The sequence below is a fragment of the Papilio machaon genome, chromosome 6 (assembly GCF_912999745.1).
Source record: "Papilio machaon chromosome 6, ilPapMach1.1, whole genome shotgun sequence".
NCBI lineage: Eukaryota > Metazoa > Arthropoda > Insecta > Lepidoptera > Papilionidae > Papilio > Papilio machaon.
The window spans coordinates 144411-161826 of NC_059991.1; the positions used below are offsets into that span (position 1 = coordinate 144411).

Below are 17416 nucleotides of genomic sequence, written 5' to 3' on the forward strand. Positions count from 1 at the left end.
AAAGCATAGGACTAGGTAACTTATAGATAGATCTTCTTAAGGTTCTAAATTCTGATTAATTTAAAAGAAAAAATGTGTAAATGAAAAAAAGTTATCTCGAATATATTTCCGTGCTAGACTGCTTACCTTTGTTTATTAAGATCGTTGCAAAAATGTTGCCGCGATTTTGAAGACGGCGAAGCAAATCTATACAAATGATTACAATTGCATTTTGTATGTTCATGTAGAATAGTTAAATCGTGTTGTCGCTATGCCTGTATTGATCGAATAGATAGCAGTTTATGTGTGTATTATCTATGGAATAGACGAATCGCGGCTACGTTCAACGTTATGTGCGTGTTCGGAGCGTGGGCTACATGTTACTCGCGATGATGGGTTCGAACAATTCAAACAACATGTGCAATTCACGTTTCATTGTATATAAAAGGACTTTATACAGAAGGAAACGTAAATCTTCAATACTAATATTGTACACTTGCGTCCCTAGTATCGCGTAGTGCGCGCACCGTACACACAACTGCACACAACGTTGAATCGTCGCCACTAGTAGGTACACGAATTTACAAAATGTCAACTGTGTAGATTTGATCTACCGTCTCGAAAATCGCAGCGACAATCTTATAAAAAGAGGTGAAGCGACTGGATTTGGCGACGAAAGAATAAAAAATCCTATGATAATGTATTGCGTAAGTCGCCTGGCGACTAAAATCGCTGTTTTTTTATCATAGTTCCCATCCTAATTATGATTGATTTTGTATTAAACTCATTGAATTTTCTTTATTAAAAATAGGTACGCGTAACAAAGATAAAAATTATTTGTCCGTCGTAGGACCATTTTAGGCACGATCAATAAAATAATACCTATAAAGTATTGATTTTTAAAATTAAAAAATTCATGCTTTTGTTTCATTTTGTTAATTTTAATCAACGTTATATACGAATTGAATAATCTTTATTTTGTCGGTCTTTGATTTGGTCGTGTTCATGCCCCATTTTATTCCAATCAAATAAAAAAAGCGCCATCTAGCGAGCTGTAAGTAAAGTGTAAATTCGAACATTTTTAATGTGTTCATAGCGCCAACTAGTTATCTATTATTTTAAGCATAGACAAAGTACTTTTGAGAATTTTACATAAAGTTAAATTTTAAACATATAACACGTTATAATTATGAAGCACTTTTTTTTCATCATGATCAGTTCGGATAATCTGTTTTTTAAAGTGGCAATGTCAACTAAACAGGACAGGATTTGACTTTGACAGTAATGACAATAAACATCGGTGCTGTTCTGTCGGCTGATAATATTTTGTAAAGCAATTTGTATTGTTATGAAAATGTGCTGTGATATAACTAATAGTAATCAATCAAGTTAGTCAAAATGGGAAGTTTAAACATAGCAGAGTGGTCACCGGACCAGGTGATGGATTGGCTGTCTGGTTAGTAAATGGAGTAGTGTTGATTGTATAGTTTTCGCTTGGTGAGTCACAGTGTGCGTGTGTTGTGTGCAGGGCTGGGGCCCACTGTGGCGGGCTACGTGCCGGCGCTCCGCCAGCGCGGTCTGGACGGCGCCAAGCTGCTCACCCTCCGATGTGATGATCTTGAATATCTCGGAATTCACATTATCGGGCACCAGGAGCTGCTGCTCGAAGCAGTCGAACACTTGCGGAACTTTGTATGTAATATTTGATTCCCTTGAATTTACACATTATCATACTAGCTGAGTTTTGTTCTGTTCAATATAAAAATTAAAACCTTGTGGTATTTAAAGAAAATTAAAATATTTTGTATTCCCAGTATATATTAATTGAATCATTTTTATATTATTTTATTCATTAATTTTTTTTTGACAATTTGATTAATTTGTTAGTTTTGGTTCACAGTCTCAGTTTGTCCAAAGAATCTTTAAAAAAATCCTTACAGTAAAATTACAATTTTTTTTTATACTATTAATATTTTCATTGGTGATTTAATGTTAGAAGTTATTGCAAATGTAAGTTTACTCCTTAATGGCTCATATTGTTTATTATATTATTCTGTAACTCATAGAAAACTTCACTGGGCAAACTATGGTGTACAGTGAAAACTATCTAATGTTAGTCAAGTAACAGGATTGTGCAATGTAATAAAGTGTAGACATTAAATGTAGACAGGTAAAAGATATTATTTTACTGCTTTGCTGTCATCATTTATCAGTTCTCATGTTTCTATCGAGTGAATTAATAAAACTTTTGCGTCAATATGCAAAAAAAATCACAAACTCAACACAATTACAGTTCTAAAGTCTGTAAACAACTGACGTTATGTTAACTTACTAAAGTTAATGAGAATTTAAGTGACTGGATTTAAAAATGTGCTAGCAATTTTAATGTTACATCAAGTTTCATTATAAGGAGTTTATACTGTATGTTTTTTTAAAGGAGATTTTAACATTTTGATATTTTTAATATTTTTATATGACTGCCTCCTGCGACTTTGTAAGTTTGAAATACTGTCCTCGGGTAGCATTTTAGTTATTTAGGCTAATTATTTGACTCAAACATACAAAACATTCACATAAATATTACATATTCCCGTATAAACTTTAATTCCCTTTTCCCTATTGTTATTTGGCAATCTTGAGGGTAAAATTTTTACAAACTTTAACTAACTAACTAGGGTGACACAGTGATTCTAGTTAGTTAGTTATCCCTTTTTTTACAAACTTTGAAAGTCATTTTTATTTTAATCAAATTAAAAGTCTAAAAATTGAGTTTCAATCTTCTAACTGTACAAATGAATCATCATTCATCAAGGATGAATGGAATGTTGTAAAGTAGTATCAACTTCTTTATAACATTCCATTCATCCTTTCAGTCATCTTACAACCCTTTTTTTGCATTTATTTATTTTTTTATTTTTATTTATTTATTTAAGCATTACATCAAATTTGATAACAAAAAAATAATTTCGCCAAACTGCAAGAGCAGTTTATTGGCGAAATTATTTTTAAGTTTTATTTTTAATTAGTTTAAAGTAGCCTATGTAATTTCTAAGCCTTCAGCGATTCAATAGTTTTGGAGTGAAAGTGAGATATATAGACAGACAGAGTTACTTTCACATTTATAGTATTAGTAAAGTTAGTATTGTTATATATTACAGTACTGTGTGGGCCCAAGTGAATAGATTCCTTTGTGAGTTACAGTGAAAAATGTATATTTTTGATATAAAATACAATGACATTGTAAAATTTGTAAAATATCTTTGAACAAGTATAATAGACTGCCATTTTTTGGGTCACATTGTTTACTTTTAGAAATAAAGAGCTCAGGTCCGCCGGTGTAGACATCGAGCAGTGCAGCAGTTAGAGTACTGTGGCTGTGTGCGGGGGTGCCTGTGTTGCAGCAGTACGAGGTGTCGCGCGAGTGCGTGCAGCAGCTGGCGCTGCGCGTGTCGGGCGCGGCGACCTCGCTGGCGCGCGCGCTGCGCCACGCCGCCGACGCGCGCCTCGAGACGCACTCGCTGGCGGACGTGGCGCGCACCGTGCACGCAGTCAAGCCGCTCGTCTGCTGGCTCGACAGGCGAGTATACACTCGTACACGAGTACCTCCCTTCATTAAGGAAACGAACGAAGTGAATTCTGATTATTCTGAAATTCAATGAACATATTCACTAACCAAAATACTAAACATCACTGTGTACGTACTAGACAGTTGAAGACTATGGTAGTTTAGAGGAACTGTATAACTTATGAACATTATGTAATAGTAAAGAGATGCTGGTGTGCAGGTGGGCGGGCACAGGCGTGGCGCTGGGCGAGCGCAAGGCGGCGCTGCTCAAGCTCGCGCTGGAGGCGGCCACGTGCGCGCAACGAGACCGCTTCGCCGAGCAGCCCGCGCGCGCTGTCGCCGCAGCCGCCGCCGCCGCCGCGCAGCTCGCCGACTACATCATACAGGTGCCGCACGCCGCAGCCGCAGCCGCACGCCGCAGCCGCAGCCGCACGCACCAGCGGGCGCCCCACTCACCGACACCGCTGACTCGTTCCGCAGGACGTGTCGGACCCGATGATCCTGCAGCCGGCCTCGCTGGACACGGTGACGCTGCGGCAGGGCGCGCGCGCGCTCGGCTTCGAGGTGCTGCCCTCCTTCTGCGGCCATCACCAGCTCGCCCACATCCGCTTCGGCTCGCCCGCGCACGCCTCGGGCGCCGTGCACGACGGGGACGAGATCGTGCAGGTCCTACACCACCTCGCGCGACACACGTCTGACACCTCACACACACCCCTACACCCCTACATCCCTACACCCCTACACCCCTACACCCCCTCTGAAATACTTAGAAAAGATTCCTCAAAAGTTTTCTCCTAAAGTAGAAGATGTAAATTATGATTGAGAAACAGTATTACCATCTGTTGCAGGTGGGCGGGCAGTGCGTCATCGGCTGGAGCGGCGAGGCGGTGGAGCGGCTGTGTGCGCGCACTGCGGCCGCGGCGCCCGGCGGCGACCTGCCGCTGCGTCTGCGCAGGCGCGGCGCCGCGAGACCCGCCCGCACCCCGCCCCTGCACGCCCCCCGCCGCGCCCGGCGCCGCCCCCCGCCCCCCGCCGACCTCCTCCTGCACAGGTGACCGCCGCACCGCCGACACGCGCCATCTCACGCGTGCACTGGGATCGTTCAAACGACGGAGTTCCTTTTTCAGATACGAGTTGAAGGTCCCCGAGTTGACCGGAGGCGAGGAGCGCGGGAGGGGCTCGGAGGGCGCGGCGCCGGGCGGGCAGTCGGGCGCGGCGGGCGGGCGCCCGGTGGAGACTGGGGGCGAGCAGGCGGGCGCGGAGCAGGCGCCCGCCTCGTCCTCGGACGAGAGCGAGCCGCTGTCGCCGCCCGCCTCGCCCACGCACCTGCACCTGGACGGCGCCAGGTACCTCGACCACGAAAAGAACTTATAGAACATTTGTTACCGCGCGCAGCGACACGGTAACGAGCCGTTGTTATGTTCTAAGGATGTACGGGGAGCGGCCGCGGGGCGCGGCGCGGCGCCGGCACAGCGTGAGCGGCGGCAGCCCGCCCGCGCGCCGGCACCACCTCGCACTGCACCGGGTATGTCACCATCGCACTTGTATAAACTACTTTCAAATTAATATTTTTCATTATTTGAGCCTCCAAGTCTCAAAAATCCTGGATCATATGATCCTTCGTTCGATCTCATTTCGTGAACGAATGTAACGTACGAAACGGCGAATCATATTGAACTATTTGTTCGTCGTCAGTTCTGGCAGGAGCTGCAGCAGCGGCGCTGGGAGCGCGGCCACAGCCCGCCGCCGGAGGACGCCCTCTACCGCCGCGACAAGGTACCCGCCCTTGCTGAACCGCTGCACAGCATTGTTACGATAACTTGAGTTGATAACAAAATAAACTGAGACATAAAGCAACACCGATCGCAAAGTATTGTATGCGCTTTGTTCAGGCGGTGTCGTACAGCACCGGGCTGGAGCTGTCGCCGCGCCCGCGCACCTGCCTGGGCGTGCCGCCGCGCGCGCCCCCCGCGCCCACCGCGCCCACCGCACCCCCCGCGCCCCCTACGCCCTCCTCGCCCTCCGCACCCCGCGGCAAGCTCGACAAGAGCCACTCCACGCCCGCCTACGACTTCGACGGCTCCCCGCCGGAGCCCCCTCTCGCCGCGCAGACCATCCCCGAGTCGCCCACCACTCCCACCGACGGGCCCCCCCTGCCGCCCTCGGAGAAAGCCGGACAGATCCTAGACTTCAAGAAGTCCAGCTGCCAGATCGGCGAGGCCATCCTGCAGCAGCGCAGCCGGCGGCACGAGGCCCGCAACCTCGCCCTGGTGGAGGCGCGCAACCGCCCGCTCATCGACCTCGTCATCGGAGACGAGTCGGAGACGTCGGCGACCGAAGTCTCCGCGCCCCACAGCCCTACAGCCGACCGACGTCGGGTTATGCTGCTCCGGTTCGAAACTCTTTAATTTTAAATTTGCTAATGAGATTGCCTCGGAATTTTTGCTTTAGGTTTTTAATTGATCCCGTCATTATTGTTTGTTTTAAATAACGCGGTTTGCAGTCAGCCCAGACCTCGCGCCGCGGAGCGCAGCGCCCCGCCCGACCCGCCGCCGCGCACCGCACCGCGCGCCGCCCCGCCCGCCGCACCGCGCGCCGCCCCGCCCGCCGCACCGCCCGCCCCGCCGCGCGACCTGCCCGCGCCATTGCTCAATATCGGTATGTACTGCACTGCATGCATCTGCAGTCACACTTTATGAAAATAATCCTTCCACTTCATTAGGTTACTGTTTGTCCAACGCTGCAGGTGCGGGGGAGAGCGCGTCGGCCGTGACGTCACCGCTGTCGCCACCCGCCCCCGCCCCCGCCCCCGCTCCCGCCCTCGCGCCCGCCCCCGCCCCCGCCCCCGCCCCCGCCCCCGCGCCCGCCTCCGCGCCCGCCACGCCCGCGCCGCGCCTCACCAGAGACTCGCAGGTATGACTAGGCACTGCTGGCATCAGGTGTAGCTATGAAACTTTTATATCCTAATGTGATGTGATGTGCAGGGGTCGCTGGTGCGGCACATCACGAAGCACGACATCCGACTGGTGTCCACGGAGCGGCGAGCTCTGCCGCCCATCAACGGCGAGGCGGACGCCCCGCAGTCCCCGCCCGCGCCCGCCCCCGGCCCCGCCCACATGCCCGTGGCCACGCCCCCCTCTTCCACCTCGCGCGCGCTCTTCACCTCCTCCAAGACGCGCAGCCTCAAGAAGAAGAACTCTATGCTGGCCAGTCAGTATATCATATTTATATTTTTGCTTTTACACGAATTTAATATCGGATGCTTTGAGATAAATTTAATGTGATCCATCAGAGAGGCGCGAGGTGAGCGCGCGCGCGGTGGCGGCGCGGGGCGGCGCGGCGGGCGGCGCGGCGGGCGGCGGCGTGTGGCAGCGCGTGAGGGCGCGCACCGCTCAGCAGCCCCGCTGGGCGCGTCGCCATCTGCTGCTGGCGCACAACCTGCTCTACGCCTACCGCTCGCCCGACGTAAGTACGCACCGCTGCGCTGCGCTGCGCACCGGTCGCGAGGGCGCAGCGCAGCGCAGTGACGGGTGTCCGGCGGTGTGTCCGCAGTGCTCGCGCGCAGACTGCATGATCTACCTGGAGGGGTTCACGGTGTGCGCGGCGGGCGAGGTGAAGTCGCGCGCGCACGCCTTCAAGGTGTACCACACGGGCACCGCCTTCTACTTCGCGTGCGACTCCCGCGACGCCATGCTGGCCTGGATACAGCTCATCCACCGCGCCACGCTGCTGCCCTCGCTGCTGCCTCACCCCACCACCACCGCCGCCACCACCACCGGCACCGGCACGGTCAGCTTGCATCTCATTGTCATTGTCACCACACAGCCACAGCCACTAGAAACAGGAATGTTTCAAAACTAGTGAGTGCTCCGGCCAGCCCGCAGTCCGCAGTCCGCAGCCGACGACACTCTGAGGTTCCATTGATAGTGTACGAAGTTACATTTATCAAGTAAAGTTACTCGATTACGGCTCGAGTTCAGTTAGGATCTTGAGATTTTAATTAATTTTCGTTTTTGTGCTTCTCGATCCTGAAATATGTACACAAAATAGATAGGCGAAGGAAAGAAAATATATAAATAAGTGAACAACGCAATTTGCAGGAAATCTTTAAGCAGTTTTCTGAAACGGATTATTCGGATACCGATTCCGATACCGAGAGCTCGGAGAGGCGGCACGACCTGAGGGAGAGAGAGAGAGACAGGGAACGGGAGCGGGAGCGGGATAAAGACAAGTCCAAGTTCGGGTCCCTCAAGAAGTTGACGCACCGCGCGCAGCGCAGCGAATCGCAGGAGAGCGTCGCGCTCGGCCCCGGCCCCGGCCCCGGCCCCGGCCCCGGCCCCGGCCCCGGCCCCGGCCCCGGCCCCGGCCCCAGCCCCGCCCCCGCCGCAGCCAGCCTCGACAGAAAGTATCTGCGCTTCTTCTCCCGACACCGCGCCAAGGACGAGCACAAACCTCGCAAGGTACGCCACTTTTAAATACTTTCATTTTATGTCCTCGAGACAGCGGCTGAATTTGTCCGCAGTTAGGTTTTGATATCTCAGCATACTTGCTCAGTGCTGGAGTGATGCGACAATACGAGCTCGCGCCAGTGACCTCCACACAATTACCACAAGAATATGTTAAATCTTTACTAATACATATAGTTATTGTACCGTATTGTGTAGACGAGCCCGGGGCGGGCGGCGAGTCCGGGGCGGGCGGCGAGTCCGGGGCGGGCGGCGAGCGCGGCCAAGAGACTGCCCAAACCCATCGACTACATCCACGCCTCCAACCCCAACCTGCTCGACTTCGAGAAGAGCGACTTCGTCACCAAGCCGGCGATACAAGTATTCATTATCTTTTTATCCTATTTTTATTATGCTTTTCTTTCTAACAGAGTTTTACAAATTTATTCTGGTGTAAGATTTTCGTTGTGATATGTAATATTGGCAAACAAACTGTAGCAAGTGTTGCGAGCAGGTGCCGCGGCGTCCGGCGCACAAACCCGACACTCTGGTGGGGCTCGTCACCCTCGAGCAGTTCATGCTGCAGCGCCAGGCCGAGGAGCGACAGCAGCGCGCCCCCGCCCCCGCCCCCGCCCCAGCGCCCGGCCCCGCATCGCACCAGGTGAGTCCGGCCCCGGCCCCGCTCCCGCCCCGCCCCCGCCCCTCCCCCGCCGCCAGTGACCCCCAGTGCGCGTGTCCGCAGGAGCTGCGGGCGCAGCTGGGCCGCGTCGTGCCCGACGTCATCTACGGCGAGCTGCGCGACCCCAAGCGCGACCTCAGACAAGACCCCAACAAGCGCGCCGCACACGGGCACGTATACATCTCTTATGATATTCCAAGCGAATTACATTTATGCGAGTGGTAGTGTTACATTGAAGTACAAGTACATGCAGTGCTTGTGGTGTGATGACTTGTGCGGTGACGTGTGCGGTCTGCTGCAGGTGCGAGCGTGCGGCGGGCGGGGCTGCGGCTGCGGCTGCGGCTGCGGCTGCGGCTGCGGCGGACTGGCGCGACTCGCTGCGCAGGAACCACAAGGTAGCCACTGCTACTGCCGCTGCTCGATTTGTACAATAAAATCGATGCGTTGGTTACACGTGCTAACACATTCTGTACAACATTCCAGGTGCACTCCGGCGCCAGGCCCGCGCCAGACAGGTCGTACAATCTATTATATACAGTCTATTTTATTTTTAAGTAAAAACACTATTTCACTATTTTAACACATGTAATTCATCAATAGATTTATATATACATTGACGATCATTGATTACGTTTAAACTTTCATAAGACACTGTAATAAACTGTATAAAAATGGCTACGCTTAAATACATTTAATAATGTGTCGGCACAGATTAGTTCGAATCGAGCCCATCCGAGGCCGACATGTTTTACATGTGTTAAGCCAAATTTTAAAATTGAGGTGTAACAATGAATTAATGTAGTTATATTTGTATTGTATTAGCAGCTGGGTGAGCGGCGGCGGCGAGGAGGCGGGCAGCGGGGCGGGCAGCGGGGCGGGCAGCGGGGCGGGCAGCGGGGCGGCAGGCGGGGCGGGGGACGCGGCGGGCGGCGCGGCGAGCGGGCCTGGCGTATCTCGTCTCAGGTTGATGTTCGGCGGCGCGCGTCAGGTAAATGATGACTATGACGAGCGTGACACCTCGGCGCCGCACAAAGTAATGTTATATACAGGGGAGGAGACGTGTGCGTTACAGGAGAGCGGACGCGGCACGTACCCGCACCTGCAGTGTCCGCCCACATTCCAGCCCGAGAGCTACTCCCTGGCGCACGCCGCCGCGCGCCGCCCGCGCACGCACCGCCCCGCACACGCCCCGCACGACTGACACGCCCCGCACGACTGACACGCCCCGCACGGCCCACACGACTGACACGCCCCGCACGGCCCACACGACTGACACGCCCCGCACGGCCCACACGACTGACACGCAGGTACCGCGTGCGCACAGCAGTGCCACCTGCCTTCTTACTGGTCCTAGAGACTAGAGAGTATTGACATGTTGCTCCCCCTGTTGTTAAATTGTGTTATCTTGACGTGTGCTTTTGATTGTTCTTGGATCAAAGCTTGTATTCCTTTGGTAGAATTACTTGAAGAGGGTGGAAAGGGGTGTGTGGGCGCAATGTGTGGGCGCAGCGTGTGGGCGCAGCGTGTGGGCGAGCAATGATATTTACACCGTACTCCGCATGTTGTAAACATTCATTATAAAATATCAATTATATCACTACGTTCAAAACATACGTGCGTTATAGAAGAGCTGAGAGCTGAATAATAGTGTCCATATCACTGAGAGACACAATTCAAAACAAACCGTTAGTTACGTAACGTGTACACTTTGCACCGACGATATATGTAGCCGTCCATTTTTCTTTATTTGCAACGATTTACTGTGAATTTATCATGTCGGGGAATGTAATTCTCTCCTGTACAAGTAGACGAGAGGTACAACTTTCACAGCGCCTCGACTCATTCACAGACAGATAAATGTGAGAGCTCATCACATAGTTCTTTTATTTCTAATTAGATACATTGATTAAGTACAATAGTAAGGTAAAGATGTTGTACGTCGCCAGTAGAGAGCAACGAGCCTCCTGCACATTGATGTATAACATATGTATACTATGAACATGTATGTATTTATGTAGCGAGTACGGAGCTGTGATGTCGGGACTGCGCTCGGTGCGAGCGAACGAGAAACGTCCAGTATTTTGTACAATAACTTGTATCCTATCTATATCCCATTCCAAGTGAACGGACAAATTTTATTATTTTGTGAAATTTAAAAAAAACAGAGATGAATTAAGTGAAAGTTTATAATTTGTATAGTTAGTAATGTGACATATACACATATAGAGTGACAAGGGTATCTGAACAAGTGGGCATATGTTAAACTAAATTATGACAACACACTAGCGCCCCTCTGTCAACATCAAAAAATGTGACAAGATTCTATTTGTATTATAGCTGTCATAGTAGACAATGCGTTCTTCTCACTATGTTCTAAATCTGTGCCAAATTTCATCGAGATTCGTTCTGCGGGAACCTTCTCACAAAGAGTCATTCATTCATCCATTCATTCAAACATTCACATTTATAATGTTAGTAAGATATATTCTGACAGAATAAGAGCTAGTTCAGACATGGCGGAATCCGTGCGGATGCAAATCGCGCGGTTCTAAACGCAAGTGTTCAGACAGGCGCGGATGTAAATGCGGAGTGTCGTAATCCGCATAGAGTGACAGTCGTTCCAGTTCAATCATGGAAGTCGAAAAAGCAATATGTGTGTACTTGTTGCTCCGTAAAAAAAAAGAAAGAAGAAACGGCAGTATTGGGTGCATCCAATATTACGTGATCGGCTCACCCATGGTCAGTTTCAGACTTTATATCCAAAATTAAGAAGTTTTAAACCGAAATTCTTCGTTCGTTTCTAATAATTTTACTAGAATATTCTGCACATTGGATGTCCCACAAAGCAGGTCTCTTTTCCACCTCATCGATGAATAGCTGGGTGTCGAAGCGATCCATTGTCACCGTCCAATACGCGCGGCTTCCGCTGAGCAACTGAACGCGCTCTAGGTACGTCAAGTAAATAGATCCGAGCGGCGACCGCGCGAATTCATTTTCTAGCGGTTGAGTGGCGGTAGCCGCGCGGATTGTCAATCCGCGCGGACAGGTATGAACGAATATATAGGCGCTAATGTAAATAAGATCCGCGCAGTCTAACCGCGCGATTTGCATCCGCACGGATTCCGCCATGTCTGAACTAGCTCTAAACAGCGACAGTAGCGCCTCTCTCGCCGGTTCAGATATTCATGTTTGACTATGTATTTTATCTGAAATATTTCAGTATTAACTAGTTTGCAATATTTAGACTTTCTCTTGGAACGAGGGATAGACATTTAAGCTTAGTGTTAGCAGTTCAGGTGACACACGCATACGTACAATTTTAATGTTGTGTATTTTTGCATTCATAATGCATTCAATGTTTACTATTTAACTCAACTATAATTATAATTATATCGTAAAAGACTTTTCTAACATTGAAACATAAACTTAGTTTCCTGAATATAACATATCGTGACACTAAATTCCTAAAAAAAAAAATTGTTATTTTTTTTTTGGTCGATTATTTTGTAACAATGAACGTGCTTCCCAATGCAAACGGCCCCACAAATTATGTTGCAAATACACCGACCTCTATAAATGGACTGGCTATAAGACTTAGTATTTTGTGCTTATTTGAGTTTAGCCATTTTGGCGCTGATGGTAACGGTTTGTAGCGGTGGTATGAATTCGAACTAATAATATACATACAATTAACTGTCACGTAACATCAACAAGCGTGTTTAAATCGCTTATCCATTTATAGAGATCAATGGTTGAATATAAAAGTAAGTGGTGAGGACAGACTCTGAGTACACTCTTATCGTACTTTGCATGTATTTGTATGTAAGAATCAGAATAAGGTCTCATCGGCTCCTCACCACTCGATGTATTCATATATTTTATATTTTATTTTAATAAAAATTTATGCTTTAGTTAATTGACTAGACATTTGCATGTCATAAGAAATTATTTTTAAATATAAAAATGTTATTTTTAAATCTTAAGGCCGTAAGAGTGATAGTGATATATTCACTGGAATATTTTACTTTAAAATAAATTTTATTCCAAGTTTTTATGAATATAAACAATTTTAATTTCCGATGTTTCATTTGGATTTTTTTTACAAAAACATAAAATACAACGGCAAATGATATTGAAACATCGGGAATTGAAACTTGTTGAATTATTATTAAGCTTTATACAACGTAGAAATTAGTGATGCAACGGATGTCTGTTTCCGTTTCCGCAAGTGCGGAAGTTCCGCATGCTTTTCAACATCCGTTTCTGCTTCTGTTTCCGCAACTTTTATAACGGAGATAAAACGGAACTTTACGACGGCTGAGAGATCCAAATGCGCGGCGCGAGACGCGCAGTCGCATTTGTTTGTTTACGTACTATTTTGCGAATTTAAGCGCGTAATATTTTCTGCTGCTGTTTGAAACAATCAGTTTCTCTTGCTGGAGTAAACTGTCTAGTTGTTGTCCATATAAAATTTGACAACTGGCAAAATGTGACTATTTCATACTTACGAGTTATTAAATGTACTTTTGAATAAGTGATAACCATGTAATATATCATCATCATTATTATCATCAGCTCACTATGCATCCCCACCGAGGGGCTCGGAGCCTACCCCAAATAAGGGGTGACTAGGCCATAGTCAACCACGCTGGCCCAGAGCGGGTTGATTTCACACATATCATTGAATTTTTTTTCAGATATATGCAGGCAGCATCACTACATTTTCCTTCGCCGTAAGAACGTCGGATTAATGTACATATGTAAATCGAAAATCACATTGCGGGAAATGGCGGGATTCGAACCCAGGCCCTGCAGATTGCAAGTCAAGTGCCACGAGCCAACGACGCCTAATAATTACATCTTTTTCTAATCTAGATTTGGTGTATTTGATACTTAACACATTCACTGTTTACAAAATAAAAAAAGGTAACAGCTGGGAACCAAAACTTTTCATGATGAATTTTTATTTAGTATCTGGGAATGTTGAACATATAGAGTAATTAATAATGTTATTATAATTATTTCAATTAAAAAAACACATTTTTTGCGTTTGAGCGCTAGGGATCATCATCACACATATACACAAACACATACACACACACACACGCATACACACACACACACATACAGGACATACATATATGTAAAAAATATACATACATTACATAAAGTTTAGCCTTAGCTTCATGTGATACAAGATATTTTTATGTTTGCCTCCGTACGAACGTGATACTAATCACTACAACACTGTAAGAATGAAACTAATACTCTTTTTCGTTATAGTCGAATTTTTAATTAGACGAAGCTAGCTGACGTTTACTGTGTTGTCAGTTTTTGATGAAATATAAATAGTGTTGTGACAAATTGAATGATTGAAAAAACTCCTGAATGAATGAAATTTCTGAATTGTATTTTAGTCGTACTTTGTACATACCAACGAGTTTTCGACGACTATGTTCCTATAGTATCTACCTATACTGAATACCGAGTGTTTTTAACATAAAGGAAAACATTGCGAGGATACTTGTAAGACTTTCCTATTCACTACATCATGTAGTTGAAACTATAGATGTATGAAATATAACAGTTATAGGTAGGTAATGAAAATAAAAAACATCGTTTATTACATTTTTAATCATCATCAGAAAAAAATCATCACTATCGCTTTTGGCGATTAAATCTGTCCGAAACATTATCGATCATGTGGTCGAGGGCATACATTTTACAAATAGAAATAATATTCTTTTATAGTTTGAAATGATTATTCACACTCATTGTTCATACATCTGATTGAGCGAGAACTGAACGCATCACTATAACTTTAAATGTGGCAACATTATTTTACAAAGTGACATTAGCTACTGTCAGTTAGCTTCGTCTAATTAAAAATCCGACTATAGTTGACTATATTGCCAGAGTGGCCACACAAAGCAACATGAACTCGCTTCAAACGCCGGCGGCTTACTGGCTACTACAAAGTGAACGGGCTCCTCGCTCGGATCCGTGGGGGAGGCGCTGAATAGCTCTGCCCACTCGGATCCGAGTGGTCAGCAGTGAATGTATTAATAAAGAAATATATTTGTCGTTTGTCAACACGAGTGGTTTGGCGAACACTAATTTGTAAATAGTGTAATTTTGTTTCCTGAAAATAAATTAAAAAAAACGCGTATTTTAACTTATTGCAGTGCAGTAAAAATACATACATTGAAGGCTAAAGGACACCGATATCCAATGCCTTAATAAATTAAAAACGAATACAAACTGTTTTTACCGAAAAAAATATTTTTGTAAATATGTTTTTTATTATTATTTACACTTCTGTTTCCGCATCCGTTTCCGTTTCCGTTTCTGCTAAAAATTTTTTTTGACATCTGTTTCCGTTTCTGGTTCCGGTAAGACACTTCCGTTGCATCACTAGTAGAAATATCGCCATATTTAAAAATGCCAAACAATGTTAACATACGTATTTACATTTGTCGTGTACTGAAGAGAGATGTACTTTGTTACGATGTGTATTTACAGGGAAGGGGAGAGACTCAACTCGTGTCGGTTGTAGCTGAGTTGTTGCTCACTGTACTGTAGATATTTGGGCCTCCCGCACACTCAAGTTGTATGATGTGGAGGTGTGCGGGAGGCCTTGTGGCCCGCGCCTTGTGCAGGCAGAGGCGGGGGCGGAGGCTAGTACGTTACATTGAATTTATATTTTTGTATAGAGATAGAGAAAGAGTGGAGAATGTACAAGAAGGGAGAGGCGGCGGCCGACGTCCGCGCGCTCGCTCGTGTGTTGTCGGCCTTATTCAATTATCCAACTTATATAAATACATTTTATACATACATTCGTTTTATTTCTCAACCACCAAAAAAATGTACAACGATTAACTTTTTATTTGATTGCAGTCAGATTGGCTGAAATTGAATGTAATCTGAGGGCCTAGCACGAATATTCGTGACAACGTTTTCGTAACGTCATCGACAAAACGTGTATTAAAAGTGCAGCGCCCCCTATCGGGCGTAAAGAGTACACCAACGAATGAAACCATAAACTCGTACGAATTTTGACATATTTTTTCGACGAAGTCATAAAGGCGCGTGTCTAAATTATACATGCTAGCTCTATCGTGTAAATGTATGAAAATCATTATCAATTCTCAAAACGAAGAGATTGTGAGGTGCAAGTATTGACCTTGGTAGGTATATTTTATATCAAGCAGGCTTGAGTCACAGATTGATAGCAATCTGGTGATGAGGAACTATTTCAAAAACGTCAAAATGTCCAAGAAAGAATCTGTAAAGTGTCAGTCAGCAGACATGCGTGGGTGTTATCGTGTTAGGTCGGGCCGTGGAGGAGACGTCGCACATTGCCGGTTACCGGCAGTCGAGAGCACTCTCTCAGATTACACGCCATATCGGCTTCTTAAAAAATGAACCAAGCCATTCTATGGATTGTTTTATTTTTGATAAATAAAACAAAACTCGTACAGCCTTCATCTGACAATTTTTATCGTCTGAGTTCATTTTACTTCGCATTCCGACATTTTGTATCTGAGTGCAGTGTGAAAGCTGGCTATCAGTGGACACTTGGTCACCATAAAGTCTAATTAAACCTGTCTTTGGCAAGTCTAGACTAAGTTACAATAACTTCAATAGAGGAAGCGCCACTAACAGTTTTATGAGTATGCTAAAGATCACAAATGGTAACTCCTTGCGAAAGGTGACTTTATCTTTCTCTGATCATTTCAGTCGGCTTTTAAAATATAAGGTTTACGTTATTTACAGATAAATATGTGTAGCAATTCCACGTACTCTTTTAGTCGTTAATTTTCTTTGCAATCAATAAACTCGTATCTCATAAAAGCACTTGTCGAAATGTCTTTAAAATAAAAATTAATCACACGTAAGTATGGTCAATTGGAATTCAAATATTGAAGTGGTTTATCTCTTTTCAGAACTCGTACGAAGCATTGAAAACATTTTTGTTAGTCTTTAGCTGGATTTTCAGCACAGCACTAAGTAGCGTAAGTATCTAATATTTAAAGCTTGCAGGTTCATAATGGTTATATTTTCCGAACAAATGAAGATGAATGAATGGAGGTACAATAAAGTCGGATGTGTATTTTTTGCGGAGTTGCTACAATTGTTGTAAAGGAAACGGAAAGTGAAACTGCGGCGGTCGCGCTGTTACCATTTAATATCAAGCACCCGGCACCTGGCAGTCATGACGAGGGTGTTGGGTGATCGCATACGTTCGCTGACGCTGCAGCGGATGTCTGCTAACCGATTGCTTATTCACTACTACACTTGCCTACGAACTTACGTTATTTTACCATGTTTTTTTTTTTATTTAAAAAAAAGCTATGATTTAACCCACCGACATATAAAGTAGGGAACAGGAATATTTTTGCAACATTAAATAAAATTCGTAAGAAGTGAAAGAGAACAACACTGAAAGTTGTGCGGAGCGGAGAGGCGGTGACCGGTGATTGACACGAGATGTCTTATTTTCCTCGCAAACAACCGGGGATTAGCTCGTTACAAAAGTTTTTGGCGGCCGTTATTTCTCATTACAACTTAGAGAAAAGATTTTCATATTTTATTCTCGGAAAGCCCTTCATTGAAAAATACTTTATGTTTGTATTTATAAGAAGGGCTGCCAGTGTTTCTTTGCATTGTTGATTTAAAAATTAATGTTTTGTAAAATATATAAATTGTAAAATAAACTTTAATATTTAAACACGACAGATGGACAGA

At 45.8% G+C, this 17416-nt stretch overlaps 1 protein-coding gene across 1 annotated transcript; it reads left to right on the forward strand.

The window, feature by feature from the left end:
- Positions 1 to 1271: 1271 nt before the first annotated feature.
- Positions 1272 to 9869, forward strand: LOC106712001. Its single transcript, XM_045678378.1, has 22 exons — positions 1272 to 1435; positions 1508 to 1671; positions 3381 to 3556; positions 3765 to 3930; positions 4025 to 4210; positions 4393 to 4595; positions 4672 to 4890; positions 4973 to 5069; positions 5240 to 5320; positions 5437 to 5936; positions 6048 to 6202; positions 6291 to 6457; positions 6529 to 6754; positions 6837 to 7009; positions 7097 to 7326; positions 7644 to 7855; positions 7934 to 8004; positions 8209 to 8370; positions 8504 to 8620; positions 8717 to 8842; positions 8907 to 9151; positions 9491 to 9869. The coding sequence occupies exons 1-22, from the start codon at positions 1378 to 1380 to the stop codon at positions 9867 to 9869; spliced, it is 4113 nt and encodes a 1370-aa protein (XP_045534334.1). The 5' UTR covers positions 1272 to 1377.
- The last annotated feature ends 7547 nt before the right edge of the window (positions 9870 to 17416 follow it).